The 21,922-nt window shown below is 39.7% G+C and overlaps 1 protein-coding gene across 1 annotated transcript in view; it reads right to left on the bottom strand.

The window, feature by feature from the left end:
- Positions 1-13,047: 13,047 nt before the first annotated feature.
- UBE2H (ubiquitin conjugating enzyme E2 H) overlaps positions 13,048-21,922 on the bottom strand; it is a 67,118-nt gene continuing 58,243 nt past the window's right edge. The window contains exon 7 of the mRNA XM_073652507.1: positions 13,048-18,433. Coding sequence (XP_073508608.1) covers positions 18,309-18,433 — 125 coding nt within the window. The 3' untranslated portion in view covers positions 13,048-18,308. The remainder of the gene's footprint in view (positions 18,434-21,922) is intronic.

The raw sequence follows: 21,922 nt of genomic DNA, 5'->3' as shown, positions 1-21,922 counted from the left end.
TGGTATATAAAAAAAAAAAAAATATTCCAGAATTGTTTTTTCTTTTTTCTCCCTCCCAAAAATCGGAATAGAAAGCGATCAAAAAAGTCACGTGCCCAAAAATGGTAACAATAAAAACGTCAACTTGTCCCGCAAAAAAACAAGCCGTCACATGACTCTGTCGGATGAAATACGGAAAAATTATAGCTCTCAAAATATAGCGATGCAAAAAAAAAAAATGCTCGCTACTTGGGTTTGCATCAGGTGCTTGGGTATGTATCAAGCATCGCGGGTGTTGGAGTGACATGCTTGAGTCTCCGCCCCAAATGTTTTGCAGCTGTAAGGGTATGTGCCCACGATGCAGAAATGAAGCACAAAATTTCTGCAGCGTTTCTGCATGTTCTTGGCAGTAAAAATGCTTGCGGATTTTACAAGCGTTTTAACATGCGGATTTGACTTGTGTTTTTCAAATGCATTGGGACCTCAAATCCGCATGCAGAAACGCACAAATAATGGACATGCTGTGGATTTTTTCCGCAAGGAAAATCCTCTGCGGAAAATTCCACAGCATGGGCACAGAACATGCATATTTTCATTGGGGATCATGGGGCACGGATTACTAAGCGTTTTGCAAGCGTTTACGCTGCGGAAATTCCACAGCAAAAACGCTTGAAAAACGCATAGTGGGCACACAGCCTTATACAGCCAAAAAAACCTCGCGGGGATTGCCTGCCATGCATGAGCGATACCTGCATGGGTTTTTTTTGGGGGTGTCTAATAACCGTGAAACATGTGGGCGGGGACTCTAGCATGTCACTTGAGTATGTCATGGAGCATGACTGAGTACCCTATGCAAACTCAAGTAGCGAGCACTTGCGCTCAAGACTAATGACAACTTATTCAATATGATGACCTAATGTTATCAAATTCTGTGTCGCACCTCTGGGTTCAAAATGTTCACTATACCCCTTGATAAAATCCTTGAGGGGTGAAGTTTCCAAAATGGGGTCACTTGTGGAGGGTTTCCAGTGTTTAGGCACATCAGGGGCTCTCCAAACGCAACATGGCGTCCGCTAATCATTCAAGCAAATTTTACATTCAAAAAGTCAAATGGTGCTCCTTCCCTTCAGAGCCCTGCCGTGCACCCAAACAGTGGTTTTCCCCCACATATGAGGTAGTGGGCTAGTGGCATGCTCAGGAGAAATTGCACAACAAATTTTTGGGTCCATTTTTTTCCTGTAACTCCTGCAAAAATAAAAAAATTGGGGTCTAAAGTAACATTTTGTGAAAAAAGTTAAATGTTCATTTTTTTTCTTCCACATTCCAAAAATTCCTGTGAAGCACCTGAAGGGTTGATAAACTTCTTGAATGTGGTTTTGAGCACCTTGAGGGTTGCAGTTTAGAATGGTGTCACTTTTGGGTATTTTCTGTCATAAAGGCCCCTCAAATGTGATGTGGTCCCTAAAAAAAGAAAAATGGTTTTGTTGGAAAATTTAGAAATCGATGGTCAACTTTTAACACTTATAGCTCCCTATCAAAAAAAAAAAAAATTTTGGTTCCAAAATTGTGCTGATGTAAAGTAGACATGTGGGAAATGTTATTTATTAACTATTTTGTGTGACATATCTCGCTGATTTAAGGGCATAAAAATTAAAATTTTCAAAATTTTCCGTTTTTTACACAAACGCAAGAGTTATCACTTTGAGGTAATTATTCTGGAACGCTTCAACGGATCCCCCTGATTCGGAGACTGTTTTTTCGTGACATATTGTACTTCATGATAGTGGTAAAATTTCTTCGATATCCCTTGCGTTTATTTGTGAAAACATCAGAAATTTGGCAAATTTTGCAATTTTCAAACTTTGAATTTTCATGCCCTTAAATCAGAGAGATATGTCACACAAAATAGTTAATAAATAACATTTCCCACATGTCTACTTTACATCAGCACAATTTTGGAACCAAAATTTTTTTTTGTTAGGGTTAAAAGTTGACCAGCGATTTCTCATTTTCCCAACAAAATTTACAAAAACATTATTTTTTAGGGACCACATCACATTTGAAGTGACTTTGAGGGGCCTTTATGACATAAAATACCCAAAAGTGACACCATTCTAAAAACTGCACCCCTCTAGGTGCTCAAAACCACATTCAAGAACTTTATTAACCCTTCAGGTGCTTCACAGGAATTTTTGGAATGTGGAAGAAAAAAATGAACATTTAACTTTTTTCACAAATGTTACTTTAGACCCAATTTTTTTTATTTTCGCAGGGGTAACAGGAAAAAATGGACCCCAAAATTTTTTGTGCAATTTCTCTTGAGCGCGCTGATACCCCATATGTGAGGGAAAACCACTGTTTGGACGCACTGCAGGGTTCGGAAGGGAAGGAGCGCCATTAGACTTTTTGTTTGAATAATTAGCAGACCCATGTTGCGTTTGGAGAGCTCCTGATGTGCCTAAACAGTGAAAAAAAAACACAAGTGACACCATTTTGGAAACTAGACCCCTTAGGGAACTTATCTAGATGTGTGGTGAGCACCTTGAACCCCAAGGTGCTTCACAGAAGTTTATAATATTGAGCTGTAAAATAAAATTTTCACATTTTTCCCACAAAAATGTTTTTCATCCCCTAATTTTGCATTATCATAAGGGTAACAGGATAAATTGCACCATGAAATTTGTTGTGCAATTTCTCTTGAGCGCGCCGATACCCCATATGTGAGGGAAAACCACTGTTTGGACGCACTGCAGGGTTCGGAAGGGAAGGAGCGCCATTAGACTTTTTGTTTGAATAATTAGCAGACCCATGTTGCGTTTGGAGAGCTCCTGATGTGCCTAAACAGTGAAAAAAAAACACAAGTGACACCATTTTGGAAACTAGACCCCTTAGGGAACTTATCTAGATGTGTGGTGAGCACCTTGAACCCCAAGGTGCTTCACAGAAGTTTATAATATTGAGCTGTAAAATAAAATTTTCACATTTTTCCCACAAAAATGTTTTTCATCCCCTAATTTTGCATTATCATAAGGGTAACAGGATAAATTGCACCATGAAATTTGTTGTGCAATTTCTCCTGAGTATGCCGATACCCCATATGTGGGGGAAAACCACTATTTGGGTACACTGCAGGGTTCGGAAGGGAAGGAGCGCCATTTGACTTTTTGAATGTAAAATTTGTTTGAATAATTAGCGGACACCATGTCGCATTTGGGGAGCCCCTAATGTGCCTAAACAGTGGAAACCCCCCACAAGTGACACCATTTTGTAAACTAGACCCCTTAGGGAACTTATCTAGATGTGTGGTGAGCACATTGGGAGACATAATAAACAAATCAGTAGCAGGTGAAGAATTGGTTTTATTTATTTTTTACGCCGTTCCTCGTGCGGTATAAGTGATGAGATTACTTTATTCTTCGGGTCGGTGTGATTACAGAGATACCAGATTTATATCGGATTTTTATGACTGATAGCTGTCACACACTAAAAGACGCTTTTTTTTTTTTGCAAAATCTAGTTTTTGCATCGCCATATTTTGAGAGCTATAATTTTTCCATATTTTGGCCAACAATCATGTGACGGCTTGTTTTTTGCGGGACGAGTTGACATTTTTATTCGTACCATTTTTGGGTACGTGACCTTTTTTGATCGCTTTCTATTTCGTTTTTTGGGAGGTAAAATTAACAAAAACCAACAATTCAGGAATTGTTTTTTGAGGTTTTTTTTTTATGCCGTTCTGCGTGTGGTAAAAGTGATAAGGCAGCATTATTCTTCGGGTCAGTACGTTTACAGCGATACTACACTTACTGTATATTTTTTTATGATTTGGCGCTTTTACACAAAACCATTTTATAGAAAAAATATTTTTTTTGCATCGCTTTATTCTGAGCTATAACTTTTATTTTTCGGCTGATGGAGCTGTATGGCGGCTTTTTTTTTGCGGAACAAGATGACGTTTTCAGCGGTACCATTTTTATTTCCATTTTGCTTTTTTATCGCATTTTTTTTCACTTTTTGTTTGGCGATATGAGGAAAAAGCATAGTTTTTTGCTCCGTTTTTTATTTTTTATTACGGTATGCACAGAAGGAGTTAATTAGTGTGACAGTTTTATAGCTCGGGTTGTTTCGGATGCGGCGATACAAAATGTGTACTTTTTTTGTTTTTGCATAAATATAAGGATTTATCGGTTTTAGATTTTATTTCTTTTTATTTATTTTGTGATTTATTTTTTTTACTTTTTTTTTTTTACTTAGTCCCTGTCTGGGACATTAATTTTTATTTTTCTGATCACTGATCTCATGTAATGTAATAGACATATTACATTGTATGAGACCACTGCTGACAGTTTCACACTGTCTCCTGCTGGACTCAGCTTGCAGGCTGAGCCTAGCAGGACACCATATATGGTAGATCTGGAGGCGGTCATGTGACCTCCAGCTGCCATAACAACGCCAGGTCCTGGAAGGTATCAGGGTTCGTCGGAGAGGTAAGTAGACGACCCCCTCTCCTCTCACTATCTTCTATATGCCGCGATCACTATAGATCGCGGCATATAGACGATAGCAAAGGGTTAACATCACTCAGGTCCCAATGATGTTCCCTGTCAGAGCTATCGCTCTGCACCGCACCCGCAGCACTTGCAGGACCCTGGGGGTCCTGAGCGCTGCGGGACCACCCACCGTTTTTAAACGTCGGCGCTGCACAGAGCCCAGGCAGCGCCGACGTTTATCTACAGTGGGCGGTCGGGAAGCGGTTAAACTTTTTTTTCACAAAATTTTTTACTTTAGATCCAAATTTCTATCATTTTCGCAAGGGTAACAGGAAAAAATGGACCTGAAAATTTGTTGTGCAATTTCTCCTGAGTACACAGATACCCTATATGTGGTGTTAAACTACTGTCTGGGAGCATGGCAGGGCTCAGAAGGGAAGGAGCACCATTTGACTTTCGGAATGCAAAATTGGCTGTAATCGATAGATACCATGTCGCGTTTTGAGAGTCCCTGAGGTGCCTAAACAGTGGAAACCTCCCACAAGTGACCACCATTTTGGAAACTACACCCCTTGAGGTATCTATCTGCTGGTGTGATGACCATCTTGATACCACAGGTGCCTCACAGAATTTAAAAATATTGGGACGCGAAACTGAAATATATTTTTTCATGAAAAAAGTTGATTTAGCCTCAAATTTCTCATTTTCACAAGGCGAAAATGGACTCCACAGTCGATTGTGCAATTTCTCCTCAGTACGCCAATACCCATATGTGGTCGGAAACTACATTTTAGCCACAGTGCAAAGCTCAGAAGGAAAGGAGCGCCATATTGGAGAGCAGATTTTGATGGAATGGTTTGTGGGAGACATGTCACATTGTCAGAGCCCCTGAGGAGCCAGAACAGCAGAACCCCCCAAAAGTGACTGTATTTTACAACCTACTCCTCTGAATGAATTCATCTAGTGATGCAGTGAGCATACTGACACCACAGCTGTTCTTTAGAAATTTGTACCATTGGGCGGTAAAGAAAAAATAGTTACCACTTTTTTACCCCTAAAATGTTGTTTTAACCTCAGATTTTACATGGGAAAATAGGTAGATAGGTAAATGGTCACTATACCCATAGATGAATTCCCAGAGGGATCTCATTTCCAGGGGGAATTCTGCTTTTCTTGCACTCTTCAGAGCCGCTAAGTTCCAGAACAGCAGAATCCCCCCTGAAGTGACCCCATTTTGAAAATGACAACCCTCTGGGAATTCATCTATGGGTTTAGTGACAATTTTAGCTCCATGGATTATTTCCAGGAACAAGCACACAGTGGAAGTTTTATATTCGGGAGAAAAAAAACCCTCCCCTGGACATTAAGTGAGATCTACTCGAATGTGTCATTCACCAAATAAACCAAATGCTTGAATGACAAAATGGAATACATTTTAAAGATTTTAAAGCAGTCAGTGATGCCTAAGTCTGGTAATGATAGGCATTGTGGGCAATAGCAGCGGGTATCACGCCTCATTCCTCTCTTGGTACATACACCTTTTCTCCGGGGGTTCCTTCTTGTTTCTGTTGCTGGAATGAGTGCAATAAAATGTCGCTCAGTGAGTCTTTTCACAACCTCAGATTTTAATGGATGAGTGGGGCTAACATTTTTGAAAAACAAGATTTTCAATTACCTTTTCCTGATGATCAAGGAAAGTATCTGAATTTCCTGCTTTTTTTGTATAACACAAAATAATAAGTGGCCACCTGAAACAAGTAAATGACTAACTTTTTATACCAAGTATATGATTTTCTTGATACCTGGTATGGCTGTAGAACCTGGTCTGCAAGGTTCACACCGCTCATGTATTTGGTGTAGTCAATGACTGACAGGTTTTTGCTTTGGAGTAGGGGATTCCAGTTCCACAGTGGCCCTTGTGGCATCTCTGTGGATTGAGCCGAGGACAAAAATATCCTTCTTATCCCTATACTTGAGGGCAAGCAGCTCTCCGTTGCGTACAGCCCCTTACATTAACCAATGATTGTGGAAACCCTTAACTGTTTTTACGAATGGTCCCACAAGCTCCTATGTTGTGTTCAACCAGACTTTTAAATAGGGGTATACTGGTGTAGTATTTGTCCACATACAGACTGTAGCCTTTTTGTAAAAATGGACTTAGCTCCCAAATGATTTTTCCAGATGTCCCCAGATAAGTAGGGCATCCTAGTGGGTTTAGTTGGCTTTCTTTCCCTTCATAAATGTAAAAAGCTGATGTGGATCTGGTTGAACTTTCACACATTTTATACAGCTTTATTCCAAACCTTGCCCTCTTAGATGGAATAAGTTGCTTGAGGTGCAGTCTTACTTTGAATTTTACAAGGGACTCATCAATAGAAAATGTTTTGTGTTGGGGTGTAGAGCCTTAAGAACTTTTCTGTCAAGTTTTTGATGATGGGTCTAATTTTATATAATCTGTCACGTTCTGGGGAATTTCTGGGCCAGCATTGACTATTGTCGTTAAAATGCCAAAACCTCATGAGCATTTCATAACGAGTCCTAGGCAGAATGACAGAAAACATAGGGATGGGTTGGACCAGTAGGACTGAATGCGCGTTTTTTTTTTTTTTTTTTAACAAGCCCCATGGCAAATGTAAGTCCTAAAAAATGTTTAATTTACGGAACATTAGTTGGCTTTCATGAATTTGCCCTAGCATAATAGGATTGTGGATTCTGGCTAATAAATTGGGAAGCGTATAAATTTGTTTGCGGGACAATATGCTCTAGCAAGCAATCTGTCAAAAACAAATTAAAAAATCAATTGGTCCAAAATCTTCCACAATAATACCAGGAATGGCATTAAAAATCAGGGCTGAATGGAGCGCCGAATCTGAAGCCTCCAATCTGGGAAATGCTACATCAAGTGGCAAAGCCCCTTGTACATTGGCGTGCGCCAATTCACTAGCACTAGGGACAGCGCTTATACTGGGCAGTGTTCCCTGATTTGGAGACGTTTCTCCAGTAGTGCTATTTGCCCCTATTGTTGTACTGGTCCTTGGGCATGAGGATGGACCAGAATCACTGCTCATTTCTGAGACAGCACTGTCGCCGCTACTAAAGCCCTCGAAATCCACATCTCCATCTGACAATGCACTTTCATCACTGTCAAAATATAACTGGGCATACACCTCCTCTGCAGTATAAGACTGATTGGCCATTTTATTCATTTTTATATTTTTTGACATGACTACTACCAAAATTATTGGTAAATCAATTGAGATCAAGCCCAACCCTAACCTACCCCTAGCTTTAGCCTAACTCACTTTCTTGATTTTTTTTTTTTGTAGCAAATCGCTGACTGACACAGCTCTTGTCAGCAGCACTTGTCGCACTGTTTCTCCCCTGATCGCTCACTGATCAGAGGAGAATTTTTTTTTTTATTTGTTTATTAACAAATAGACCTTTTACATTGAGAATAATGCATATTCAACTGATAGATATTATAGATTTTTACATTAATAAAGCAGAATATTCATAAAAATAAATCATCCAAGTATTTTCCAATTACACAACCATATATTGTACACAATGTTTATAAAGTCAATAAACTTATTGTTTCAAGTTTGTGTACGTGTGATTATTACCTAGAATGACATGTCTAACAAAACAAGTTCTCTCTATCTATCTATGTATATATATATATATATATATATATATATATATATATATATATATATATATATATATATATATATATATATATATATATATATATATATATATATATATATATATAAAAAAAAAGGGACTATTTTGTTAGAAACAGCATTTTTATGAGGCAGATCGCCCATGAAAGTTTGCTGCTACAAAAAACCTTTCCCAGTGATCACTCTCATTGGCTGGCGTGATGCTGACGTCATCAGGACCTGAACCATTCAGGTCTCAATGAGGTCAGGGGTCACAGCCAGTGTTCTGCGCCGGGATCCCCGTGTTATAGAGGTAAGTGGGGGTCCAAATCACCGCAAAACCGGCTGTCACTATTTTAAATGCCGCGATTGCTATTTATCGCAGCATCTAGAAGATAGGAACGGGTTAACATCATGGGGACCTGATCCAATCAGGTCCCAATGATGTCACCTGTCAAAGCTGTCGCTCTGCACCGGAACCGCAGCACTTACAGGACCCTGGGGGTCGTGAGCCCTGCGAGACCACCAACCATTCATAAACGTCCGCACTGCACAGAGCCCAGCAAGCGTCGATGTTTATGTACAGTGGGCGGTCTCAAACCGGTTAAATGACAAGCTACGATGAGTGGAAGAAATGCTGGCTTTATGTCAATGCGTTTCGGAGTCAATGAAACGTGTTGACATCAAACCATCATTTCTGCATCCTCTTCCCCTGTAAGGTGAGCACACCTACCCTTTGTTTTCTCTTTATTACTTGGATAAGACATTATTGCACTTTTGCATTGTTTATCTAGCTTGAATCCAATGATGGTGAGCTTTGTCAATTGGGTTGGCCTGGATAATGCATTGTGGTTATGCATGTGCCTGTTTCCTTTGCCTTGTCCCATCGCTCGCTTGAAAAGGGTGGTTGTTGTCTTTTTTCAACTATCTTAACTAAGTAATTCAGCCAAAGTCTCGTTATCTCAACAGCTGTTTTAGCCATGATAACCAGACCCACGCTACAAACTTTTAGACGGAAAGGCCGCTTTATGCATCTGTCGTAACAAATATCTTTTTTAAAAGTTTCTCACTGTTTAAGATATAAAGCAGTGTTCAAATCAACATAAAAAGATCAAAACAGGATACAACAGGAATAATAAAAAAAAAAAAATTAGGCAGACTATTATATTAAAAAAAATGGTCAAAGTCAACAGGAAAGACTTGACAACTACTGCAAACACAGGGACTTGATATCAGAAGAACTGGGTCGTCAAGCATGTTTCCATACATTCTGAAATAGAGATATCTAAGACCGCAAACCAAAAATTTGACCAAGATTATTTTTCCCTTAAACTCACAATTCATCTGAGAGAATATTGTTTTGAAGTGTAATCCAATATTCTCCAGCCAGCATAGGAACAAGTCACGTAGTAAATGAAACCATTTATAATGGATTGTTTTGTTTTCACTTGAGCCAGAATCGACCGCTAGCTTGTTCCATGTGTCGGTCAGTAAAATATCATTAAACAACCCCAAGTACAAGATAAAAAGCCATCAAAAATGCATGTTAATTTGCACTATTCTTTAGTCTTCCTTCTTATGATCTAGGATGTCCAATTAATTTCACAGTAAAGTAGGTCTAATAAATACTCGTAATGCAGTTTTAGTCCACACATGACCACTTACATTACTTGAACTTTCCATTATGTGCAAACTACATGCTTAAAAAAAAAAAAAAAAAAAAAAATTCAGCACTGCATATAGTCAAAATTATTTTGTCTTGGCACATCCATGCCACATCTCATCCCAATTCAGACTCCGGAACGGATAACTTAACACTTTGTGCCTCTTCTCCATAGCACTTCTCTGTTGCCATTGGTGCATTATTCTACTAGAACCACACCAGTCTGCCATTCTCCTTCAGCAGTCATCATACAAATGGCTGCAGAAAACGGTGACTTTTAGGTTTCATTAGCGTAGCCTCAGTACTACACGCTGTTCTACAGAGGCCAAATCTCACGCCATTTATAGCAGCCTTAGGCTAGGCACACACAATCCTTGCACAGTCTACAGGATACGCTGTGTGCAAAATTATTAGGCAAATGAGTATTTTGATCACATGATACTTTTTATACATGTTGTCCTACTCCAAGCTGCATAGGCTTGAGAGCCAACTACCAATTAAGTAAATCTGGTGATGTGCATCTCTGTAATGAGGAGGGGTGTTGACTAATGACATCAACACCCTATATAAGGTGTGCTTAATTATTAGGCAACTTCCTTTCCTTTGGCAAAATGGGTCAGAAGAGAGATTTGACGGGCTCTGAAAAGTCCAAAATTGTGAGATGTCTTGCAGAGGGATGCAGCAGTCTTGAAATTTCCAAACTTTTGAAGCGTGATCACCGAACAATCAAGCGTTTCATAGCAAATAGCCAACAGGGTCGCAAGAAGCGTGTTGGCTAAAAAAGGCGCAAAATAACTGCCCATGAATTGAAGAAAATCAAGCGTGAAGCTGCCAAGATGCCATTCGCCACCAGTTTTGCCATATTTCAGAGCTGCAACGTTATTGGAGTATCAAAAAGCACAAGGTGTGCGATACTCAGGGACATGGCCAAGGTAAGGAAGGCTGAAAACGGCCACCTTTGAACAAGAAACATAAGATAAAACGTCAAGAATGGGCCAAGAAATATCTTAAGACTGATTTTTAAAAGGTTTTATGGACTGATGAAATGAGTGACTCTTGATGGGCCAGAGGCTGGATCAGTAAAGGGCAGAGAGCTCCACTCCGACGCCAGCAAGGTGGAGGTGGGGTACTGGTATGGGCTGGTATCATCAAACATGAACTTGTGGGACCTTTTCGGGTTGAGGATGGAGTGAAGCCCAACTCCCAGACCTACTGCCAGTTTCTGGAAGACAACTTCTTCAAGCAGTGGTAAGGAAGAAGTCGGTATCGTTCAAGAAAAACATGATTTTCATGCAGGACAATGCACCATCACATGCATCCAACTACTCCACAGCCTGGCTGGCCAGCAAAGGTCTAAAAGAAGAATGAATAATGACATGGCCCCCTTGTTCACATGATCTGAACCCCATAGAGAACCTGTGGTCCATCATAAAATGTGAGATCTACAGGAAGGGAAAACAGTACACCTCTCGGAACAGTGTCTGGGAGGCTGTGGTGGCTTCTGAACAATGTCTCGAACAACCCATATTTCTCAGGCTTTCAAGGAGAAATGCATGTACAACTTGAGCTGGCTTCACCCTTAAATAAGGGCCACCTGATTCACACCTGTTTCTTTACAGAGTGATGGACTTCACTAATTGAACTCCACACTGCTATTTTGAACACACCTCTTTCAATTATTCAAATACATAAGACTCAAAAACATGCAGATCATGAATGCGGAGTCTGTTGGTTTTCTTAAACAATTTACCAGTTGGTGCAGTAGATTCTAACATTTGGTAATATAATTTAAACCAAAAACAGTGATTTATCTGGTTAGTCATATTGGACGGATATTATTTTGAACACTACTGTACCAGGTTGTATTAACTTTTTTTACAATGGGTCCCTATGGAGGATGGATCTTTGGCATCCATCTCCACTGTGGCCACTGTTGCATGCCTATGTTGGACACAAATGTAATGTGTACCTATCCTAAGTTATACAGTGAATTGTACCTCTGATATAGATTGATGTACCACCATCATACACCATTTACTTACCCCTATGTTTTAGTCTACCTCGTACCATACTTGTGTGCTGCATCACCTCACCCAGACCTAGCTGGGCAATAGTTTCTCTTTTACTCCAATATATACAGGTGTATTATAAGGTATACTGCTCCGCAGGGTTTTAGCTAGTTCAATTATCCCTCTGAGGTCTGCATTGACATATGGTTATGCTGTGCCATGTACAGTGTTTTTGAACCACATTATTACAGCGCCATTCATTCCATGGCGCTTTACATGTGAAACATGCCATTTATTATCCTTTTCAAATCCTTTCTGCAGTCTGCATTATTGGTTGTGTATCTGTATATCTATTACATGCAGATGTTCTCTATTAGGGTTCTTTCATATTGTGTTTTGTCACCTGTTCGTTTGTCCCATCAGGGCTTATCTCAGGACCCCTCACCCCTCCTGCAAAACGGGATTCGGGCGTATGCACCGACAAAGTGAGCGTGCGCTCTGTCATGCATCATTTTCAGGAGCATACACTTACTGGAGGCAGCCATTCAGACATCGTAGACAGCGATTGATTTGTCCGCCTCCAGTAGACTTATACGCTGAAAAATTATTATACTCTATGGTCCCGTCGAAGCATACACCCGTATCCCCTTGTGTGGGGGAGGTCTAGACGTAAGCCTAGCTTTGGTGACCTTGGATCTGTACATGACACCCATGCTATTTTTGCATCAGAGAAATCATGTGCTGTCGCTCTGTCTCTATTCCCACTTTGATGCGACTGTGACCTATGGTAGTGGTACCTGACTCAAAAGTGCTGCTATTGGATTGAAACATCTGAAATAATTTCCCTCACAAATAGACATTTACAGTTCCCTATATTAGGGTCTTTAGTGCTGTTTATTATACTATACTTGAACAAAAGACGTAAGCCCCCCATTCATTATTGCATTTGCACCTGTTCCTTGTCTAATTTTTTATTTAAGCCCAACTCTCAATTTTCACCTTTTTTAAGCCTATTTATGTGTCTGCCCGTTTTTTGTTCACCATTGTAGGCGGTTTGTTTTCCAGATGTTATCAAAAAGTCACAAAGAATTGGCTAAGTCAAACTTTGGCAGAAATTTACTTGTTCTCACCCCCTCTCCAGCCAAGAGTGATTTTTGTACACCAGGCATGTGCAAATTTTAAGCCATTTAGTGAGGTGTTCAACTTTTTACACTAAAGTTGCAAAACAGGTCAAAAACAAATTTAGAGCATTTTTTTTTATTTTGTTCAAAATTCATGAAACACGTATGCCATTTTGAAGAATTTGGCACAAAATAAAAATGTAAATTATGAAGCCTTACATTTAAAAAAAAAACAAAAAACTGCAGGTCAGCTACATACATAGGAAGCAATTTTCTATATTACATGCTACTATTAGTTAGATCATAAGGAAATAAAAATGTTATGTGGACCAGACAAGTACATCTGTTCTGTAGGTAATGGTGGAGCTAGATTTGACATTGTGACCCACATTCAGATAAGCTGTGCAAACACCTCTACCCAACATACTGCTATATACACACCAACCAGCCATTACAATGAAAGCACCTAATATTGTGCACTAGATGGCTATACAACCAAGAATTAACTTTTCTAGAACTGGGTTACATTAGTTCTTCTTGAACCAGAACAGCTTCTCATATGCATTAGTGAGTCTTGGGTGCCCGGGACCCTGCCACCAGTTATCCTTCCTTGGACCATTTTTGGTAGGATTAAACCACTACATACCAGGAACACCCCACCTGCCTTTTGGGAAATGCAAATGCTCTAAACCAGTTTAGCCATCACAATTTAGACCTTGTCAAAGTCGCTCGGATCCTTACACTTTCCCATTTCTCTTGCCTCCAACACAATTTCACAAACTGACCAATCACTTACTGTCTATATTCATTGACAGGTGTCACAAGATTATCAATACTATTCACTTTACCTGTCAGGAATGTTAAAATTGCCAATTGGTGAAAAATTCAAAGAACAAAGCCAATTTGTTAAGAGGGAGGCTTCTTTTCAGCAGAAATTTTGCATCCAAATCTTCACAGCATTCTGACCACAACTGATGTGAATGAGGGTATTTTATGTCCAATCTACAGCCCCAGAAAAGTTACCATGGCACAGATTTCAAAAGATGACAGCAAGCTAATACTTGTCACAAATTGCACACTGAAAAGCCAATGAATAGCATACGTTTAGCTGAAGTGTACCCAACCAGAGACCCCATACACTCGCTCTACCATTGTACAAAGCCAAACCCAGATCCAATATATAGCATTCTAAATTTGGCTCAGTAAAACTGTTAGGCCTCCTTCATAGGTCTATCTTTACCGGTGTCCGCTTTTACCATCAGTGTTTTTCCAGTATGGATAAAAGAAATAAATTACAAAGTTTTGGAGAAGCTTTTGTAATGTTAAAACACAGACAGCATACAGATACCATCCGTGTTCTGTATGGGTTTTTTATAATGACCCATAGACTTATATGCCCTTGTCATCCCTGCTGCAGCAATAGAACAGACATGTTTCCATCTGTTTTCCATGGACATGGTCGGTGTAAAAACACGGACATGTGCATAGCACCATAGGTTATAATGGGTAGATGTGGTATTCGTGAAAAAAAAAAAACAACAAACATGGATACCACACGTACTGGAAACACAGATGTGTGGAGGCCTTACGGCCCTCTGAAGCAGGTTTTACAGGAGGGCTTGCCATTAGAATATTGCCATAGGGATTTTTAGGGTTGGGAATTAACGTTGGGTTCAGGACTCATAGCTCAGCATTCCTATGTTCCCCCACTTTTATTTTAAAATAGTGAAAATCTAATACTACCAAGCAAAACGACGCAAGGAGCTTATCCCTATTATCCACCAAACTGACACACACAAAGCGTGAGGAGGATCACCCTCCGTTACTACAAAGAATAACCACGGTTTCTTAAACCCCTAATCATGAGCGATATTTATTCCACAGCAATCTCTAACAATGATTTTGAGCGGATGTTTGCAAAGTAGTAAATACTGCACAAAACCTCCCACAGATGATTTTCACACTACATTGTCTTCTACACTTAGAAGTACCATTTGTGTGGCCTGCAAATTTAAAGGTGAAAGGTAAGCGGTCATGAAAAAACGTTATTACCTGCAGATATGGGATTAATCTTCAAGTTGATAGTACTCAGAAGCCGTACAGCTGCCACACAAAGTCCGGGTGCTACAACGAATGAAAACCTGGAGGCTTCTGGGAGGAATAAAATTCATTTCCTCCCGGAAGCCTCCAGGTTGTCATTCGTTGTAGCATGGCTTCAGTCACCGCCCTGTACATACTGAGCGGCAGCTTTAACTCTTTCACGACATACGTTTATGTCATGTCCCCGCCTTTGATGCGGGCTTGCAGGCTGAGCCCGCATCTTTCCCAGAACATGATGAGTGATTCAATCAGCCAACACGTGCCTCTAACAGCCGCCGGCTCCCCACGCAGCTGTTAACCTGCTAGATCCCGCTGTCGATCTCCAACAGTAGCATTTAACACGAGCCAGCAGGGAGGAGCGTCGTTCCACGCTCCCATAGGCGTGCACGTGATGTGATCGCAGGACGCCAATAGGTTGTCATGACAGCTGGAGGGCTGCTGAAGACCCCCATGCCTGTCATTACGATCCTCCTGTGAAAACCAGCCCATGGCTGGTGTTCATAGGAGATTGCTGGTGCACTGCCATGTATAGCACAAGTGATCAGACAACTGCAGCTTCAAGTCCCCTAAATAGACTATTAAATACAGTAAAAAAAGTGAAAAAAAAATTGGGGAAAAAAAAAGTTCAAATCACCATTAAAAAATAAAATTAAAAAATATATATATATATACATATACACACATACTTGGTATTGCTGGGTTCAAATTAATTTTATATAAACTTTTACAATTGTCAAATGGCGCAACGTAAAAAAAAAATGCAATAATTATGATTTTTTGATCTTCCTTTATTGCAATGCTACGGCTGCCAAAAAAAGTCTCTACCCCAAGATGGTATCAGTAAAAAAGTCAGCTCAAAATAGCCCCATATCACCTGTTAAAAAACCCCAAAAACCCACATGTTTTGTATCTGCGAACTCATGCTGATCTGGAGACTCATATTCCCAGGTCATATAGTGAACATGGTAACTAAAAAACCCAAAAAAACAATTGTCAAATTGCATTTTCATTGCAATTTCAACACATTTGGATATTTTTTCCAGTACAAGGAGTGGTAGAATGAATGGTGTCATTTAAAAGTACCACTATTCCCACACAAAAAAAAAAAAAAAAACCTCATGCGGCTATATTAGACAGGAAAAAATAAAGTTATTGCTCTTGGAAGAAGGGGAGGAAAAAAACAAACAGAAAAATTGCTATGTTATGAAGGGGTTAACCATGCCGCAACACTGAACTGACAGGCAGCTCTTCACTGATGCACTGCTGAGCCAGCTGTCAGTCAGTGCTTGGCCATCATTATAGCGGACACTCCCCACGTACTGACCAGTGGCTGAAGTCACGCCGGCCGTGCCTCTATGACTGAGGTGGACAACAGCTTAACCTTAAAAGTTGCAGGCCACACAATGGTGCTTTTAAGTGTAGAAGACAATGTAGTGTGAATAGCTGCTGTCATCAGCACATACAGTTGCCAAAGGGAACAAATCTGGCAAGTGGCAACTCCCTATTAAAAGTCAAAGGAAGAATTTTATCAACAATAAAAAAAAACAAAAAAAAAGTTGTTATTCTTTGCATAATGAGAAAGAATGTTAAAACATTTTCCTATATAACCTTCTATTTCAGTTTTTCAAGGTCTCCATGTGTTATCATTCAATACAAATCTTCATTGTTCAATTCCAGGTGATGTAAATTGGACCATGGTTATAGGATATAGTAAAAGCAAGTGTCTGTCAGGCTGAGGAGCAGCATCGTGAAGGAGCACAACGTATCAGACAGTCTCTGTTCTCTGCTGTAAACGGGCAACATGACAGTTCACTGCAGAGCACGGAGAATCAGTGAGCAGGGCAGAACGAGTTTTTACCTCCTGTCCCTGTAGTAAACCTGTCAGGCTGAGTGAGAAGATAACTTAAGCTCATTCATGCTGACAAAGTGACAGGTCAACGGCTGCATCTTCAGTGTATGTGTGGCAACTTACCTTCAAAGCTTTCCATCTTAAGGAGAGGGCTCAACCACAATACTGTACACAAGGGTCTAAGTTCTTTGAAGCATCTATCTCTCACAACAGGTCCAATTTGTTAATTATTCCCAATGAGACCAAAAAGATCAGACAGCTCTAATGTTGCCAGTCTATCCAGAATGAGGAGGGGAAGGGAATACAAATCGGAAGGTGAAATTCTAATGTAATTAGAAAAAAAAAAAATCTCATGTATTTAGAAACCTTGGCATATAGGTCTTTATTGTGGACTTAACTGAATGGTAAACCTTGAAAGCATACTAAACTGCAGAGGAATTATTAATTAGTAGATTTTGAATGATTGGGAGTGTAAAGATGTGGTTACACCAGTACAAACGCGAGATGAAAAACCGTGAATATGACACATATTTGAAGTTGTCTCTATATTTGAAAGTAAATTAAGTCATACAATTCACCACCCTCTTTCTCTAAAGGGAAACAATAGCAATGGGTCACTTCACCACTGTTTTTTCACACCCACAAACCCATCTCCAAATGAATAAATTCCTTCAAGATGGAGCAAGTCACCATATTAACAAATTAAACATTGTCATATTTTTAGCCCTCTTGGCTTTAAAGAAGGGTGGTAAATAAATTTTAAAAAGGAGAAAAAAAAAACTAATTAAAAACGGACAGGCATGTATGAAACCCATTCACAGGGGGTCTTTTTAAGTTGTTTTTTTTTTGTTTCTTTGAAACTAAATCGGAATTAAAAAAAAAAAAAAAGTGGGGAAGGACAAGGGCAACACCAACCAGTGCCCCCCAAAAGCACACATTCCATGGAAGTTTGTATTCCCAAGTTTTTTTTCCTTTGTGCACAATTGGCCACAATGTACACCATATGGTTTTAGAGAATATACTATTCCAGCAGAGTCCGAGGCATGATCCACTTGGCAGGGTGTTGATAAAAAGGACAAAACTACTTGAAAACTACGTATCAAAGCAGTCAGAATTGTTATTTGTTTGCTATATTTGTGGTCTTTTTCCTCAGTTCAAGTAGCATACAACGTTGGACTGCTGAACTCATGCACACAGCTACCAAAATGGAATGTGGGGGAAAGGGGCACACGCTATGCACATTGGGTTGCAAAATGATCAGGAAAATCAAGACCTAAAGGGTGATGATATATCAATGCTATTATTCATAAAAACCTTGTTTAGTAATAAAAAAAATTGCTTTGTTTAAATATGAATATTATAGTCTGCTTCTCAGGGTTAGGAAATAAGTCTTTGTATTTGTTTTTCGCGTCCGAAAAGCAGATTGTATTTACTACAACTCCATGTCCTGGGCTTCATCTTCCGAGAAGTCAGACATTGAGCTTTCAGATGAGCTGTCGCCTGTGCGCTCTTCTTGTTCTTTAAGCGCCTCCTCTGTTGCATATTTCTGGATGTACTCTAGACATTAAAAGAAGAAAACGCAAAGCATTAAATCTGGAGAACGCTTTTATGGTCAGTACATGAAAGAAAAACTTGTGATCTCAATAAAAAAACAAAACAGAAAATTAAAGGAACTGTCCTCAAGAAAAACTCCACACAACACACACAAATGCTAGATTGCCTATATATGTGAATGTTTCCATTCTCAAGTTTTCTAATATCATTCATGTTAACTATTAATATAGGTTGAAAATAAAAATTTTAATTTATGAGCAACTAAACAATTGCAAATGTAACGTTTAATGCTCCACAATTCTGACTGGTCTCTTGTTCAGCCACACTATTGTGTAGTGTTAACTGTATGTTAGACTATGTGACCAAGATGCAGAAATGCTCCGGATTTTTCCTGAGCGTTTCTGCATCTTCCTGGCAGAAAAAAACGCATGCGGATTGTACATGCGTTTTCCTGCCAGGTAGAAGCATTTGTCAAGCGTTTTTAGCATCACTTGGAAAGTGCTTGACAAATTGGTCACACTATATAAATCCATGCAAACGGTATGATTTATATAGTGTGACCAAGTTAGTTAAAAAAAAAACAAAAAAAACACATTATACTCCCCTTCCGATGGCCTCCGGTCTCCTTCTCCGGTCTTCCCGGTGTCTCGCGTTGGTGTAAAGGACCTTCCATGACGTCATTTAGTCATGTGACCGGTCACGCGACCTGTCACATGACTAAATGACGTCATGGAAGGTTCTTTTACACCATCGCGGCTGCCGGGGAGCCAGGACGCATCGCTAAGGAGACCGGGGGCAATCAGAAGGCGAGTATAATGTTTATTTTTTATTTTAATATATATATATATATATATATATATATATATATATATATATATATATATATATATATATATATATATATATATATATATATATATATATATATATATATATATATATATATATATATATATTTATAGGTACTATGGTACCCGGGTCCGGAGGAGAGTCTCCTCTTCTCCAGACCCGGGTACCATCCGCACATTTAATCACTTAATATCCGCATGTGCACATGTAGTCATGTGGATATTAAGAGATTCAATGCAAGTCAATGGCGGCGAAAACGCTGCGATTCCGCAAAATAATTGGTAGTGCTGCGTTTTTTTCCACAATAATCCGCAGTGGAAATTTCCGCAGCATGTGCACAGCACATGCGGATTATCATTGGGGAACATGGCAGGCCTTCTACCATGCGTTTTTTTTTAAGCGTTTCTGCGGCGGAATTGCCGCTGCGGAAACGCTTAAAAAATGCATAGTGGGCACACAGCCGACACCCCCTCCCATGGTAAAGGTATGGAGAATTTGGGGAGTCTTTTCCGCGTTGCCGATTGTTGAAGTTGTCAAATACTAAGAATTATTGAACGTGTGTGTATGTATGTATGCATGCATGTGTATATCTCTACCTATCTACCTACCTACATCAGGTTAGCATAATCTAATAATTATTTTAAATTGTTTGTCGGATGCGACCCTATTTGTGCTACTTTCTCCCCACCTTTTCTACCCCCTGCCCAAGAGGTACAAGGTCAGCTCCTCACCTCCTACAATTAGTGTGCCATGTGTGCAGTATAATACATAACATTTTTAAATCACTTCCACTTGGGAGGGATGTCAAGTGCTTAACACAAGAGATTTCCACATTATAAAGTCTATGGTTAAGAAATTAAAAGGTTGTCCAGTGACAAAGTTATTCCCTATCCACGAGATTGTTGATAATGTGCTGATCAGTGGGTATCTGACCGCTGGGACCAACATAAATTGGCAGAATGTGGAATTTTGGTCCCCAACCGGGTTAAAAATTGCCATTCTTCTGCGGATTGGTTGTATCTCACCGAACCATAAGTTAGAAAGTATCCTCTTTATAGTTGATACAGGCGGTTTCTGGCTAAAAAGGATTAGCACATGAAATACACAAGTGTGTAGATCCGGGCATGTGATTTATTTCATTATATGAGTAAGTGCTCATTCATGCAGACTTATTACAGCTATGCATGAGTTAAAGTTGTATGAGACTAATTCCATCTGAATCAGTGAAAACCAATTGTGGCTGCTCCATGGCAGGTTGTGTCATGGAGATCTTCTCCCCTAAATTTATTACCAACTTCCAGACCAGATGGCAAAATCAATTCAGAAGCCATATCAAGACTCCTATAGTTACTAATGCCCCATGGTGCTGCACTGTGTCCTGATGCCGCCCAGTGGAAAAGTTACTGTAGTAACTAGGGGCCATATAGCTTCAGCTAATGGAAACTATACAGTCACTAAGGTAACTTGCCTGACTGACCTGGTGCAAGTGGTAAGTGCGCCAATGTTTACCCTTTTGCATTATGAGATTGTTTAGGATGGAATGTTATAACAACTGATGTTGAAACTTTGTGTACTCTTTTTTGGGTTAACCCCTTAACGACCTATAATATGATTATCAGTCATAGGTAGTCTCCCCCTCTTTGGTGCGGGCTCAGACGCGGAGCTCGCACCTTTTCCAGCACTTGACAGCTGATCTGATCAGCTATCATGTGCCCCTAACAGCTGCGGGTGGAATCGCTATCAGTCACTGTCAATCTCTGACAGCGGCATTTAACTCACGCAAACCGAATGCACGTCATTCACTCCGCCCATCGGCGCACCAGTCACCAGTCACATGATCGGAGGGCGCCAATGGGTTGGCATGACAACCCGGGGTCTGCAGGAGACCCCTGTGGCTGTCACTGCCAAACTGCTATGAGCGCCGCCCCGTGGTCGGCGCTCATAGAAGATGAGCACTTTTGTTACACATAACAGGGCTGCAGCCCTGACATGTGTAACACAAGCGATCAGATAATCGCAGCTTCAAGTCTCCTAAGGAGACTATTGAAGCAAGTGTAAATTAAAAAAAAAGAAAAAAATAGTTTTAAAAATATAAAACAAAAAAAATATATATATATAAAAAAAAAAAAAGTTCAAATATTTGGTATCGTCGAGTTCAGAATCGCCCAATCTATCAATATATAAAAAGAATTAATCAGATTGGTAAACGGCGTAACAAGAAAAAAATAAATAAAATCAAAAAAGCCAGAATTACTTTTTTTTTTTTTTTTTTTTCGCGTCGCTGCAACATTGCAATAAGATCCAATAACAGGTGATCAAAACAACGTATCTACACCAAAATCATATCAATAAAAACATCAGCTCTGCACACAAAAATTAAGACCTCACCCAGCCGCAGTTTCAAAAAAAGCGGAGACGCTAAGGGTCACGGAAAATTCTTATTTTTATTTATTTATTTTTTTAATAGAAAACTATTGTGGAATTGCACTTTTTTTGGGATTTTTTTTTCCCGTTTTCCAGTACATGATATGGTAAAACCAATGGTGTCGTTCAAAAAGTACAACTCGTCCCGCAAAAATAAGCCATATTGACAGAGAAATAAAAAAAGTTATGGCTCTGGGAAGACAGGGAGCAAAAAACGAA

This window comes from Phyllobates terribilis, unplaced genomic scaffold, assembly GCF_046119375.1.
Source record: "Phyllobates terribilis strain yellow unplaced genomic scaffold, ASM4611937v1 Scaffold_11__3_contigs__length_659146591, whole genome shotgun sequence".
Lineage (NCBI taxonomy): Eukaryota > Metazoa > Chordata > Amphibia > Anura > Dendrobatidae > Phyllobates > Phyllobates terribilis.
This window is presented reverse-complemented; position numbering and strand designations above follow the sequence as displayed.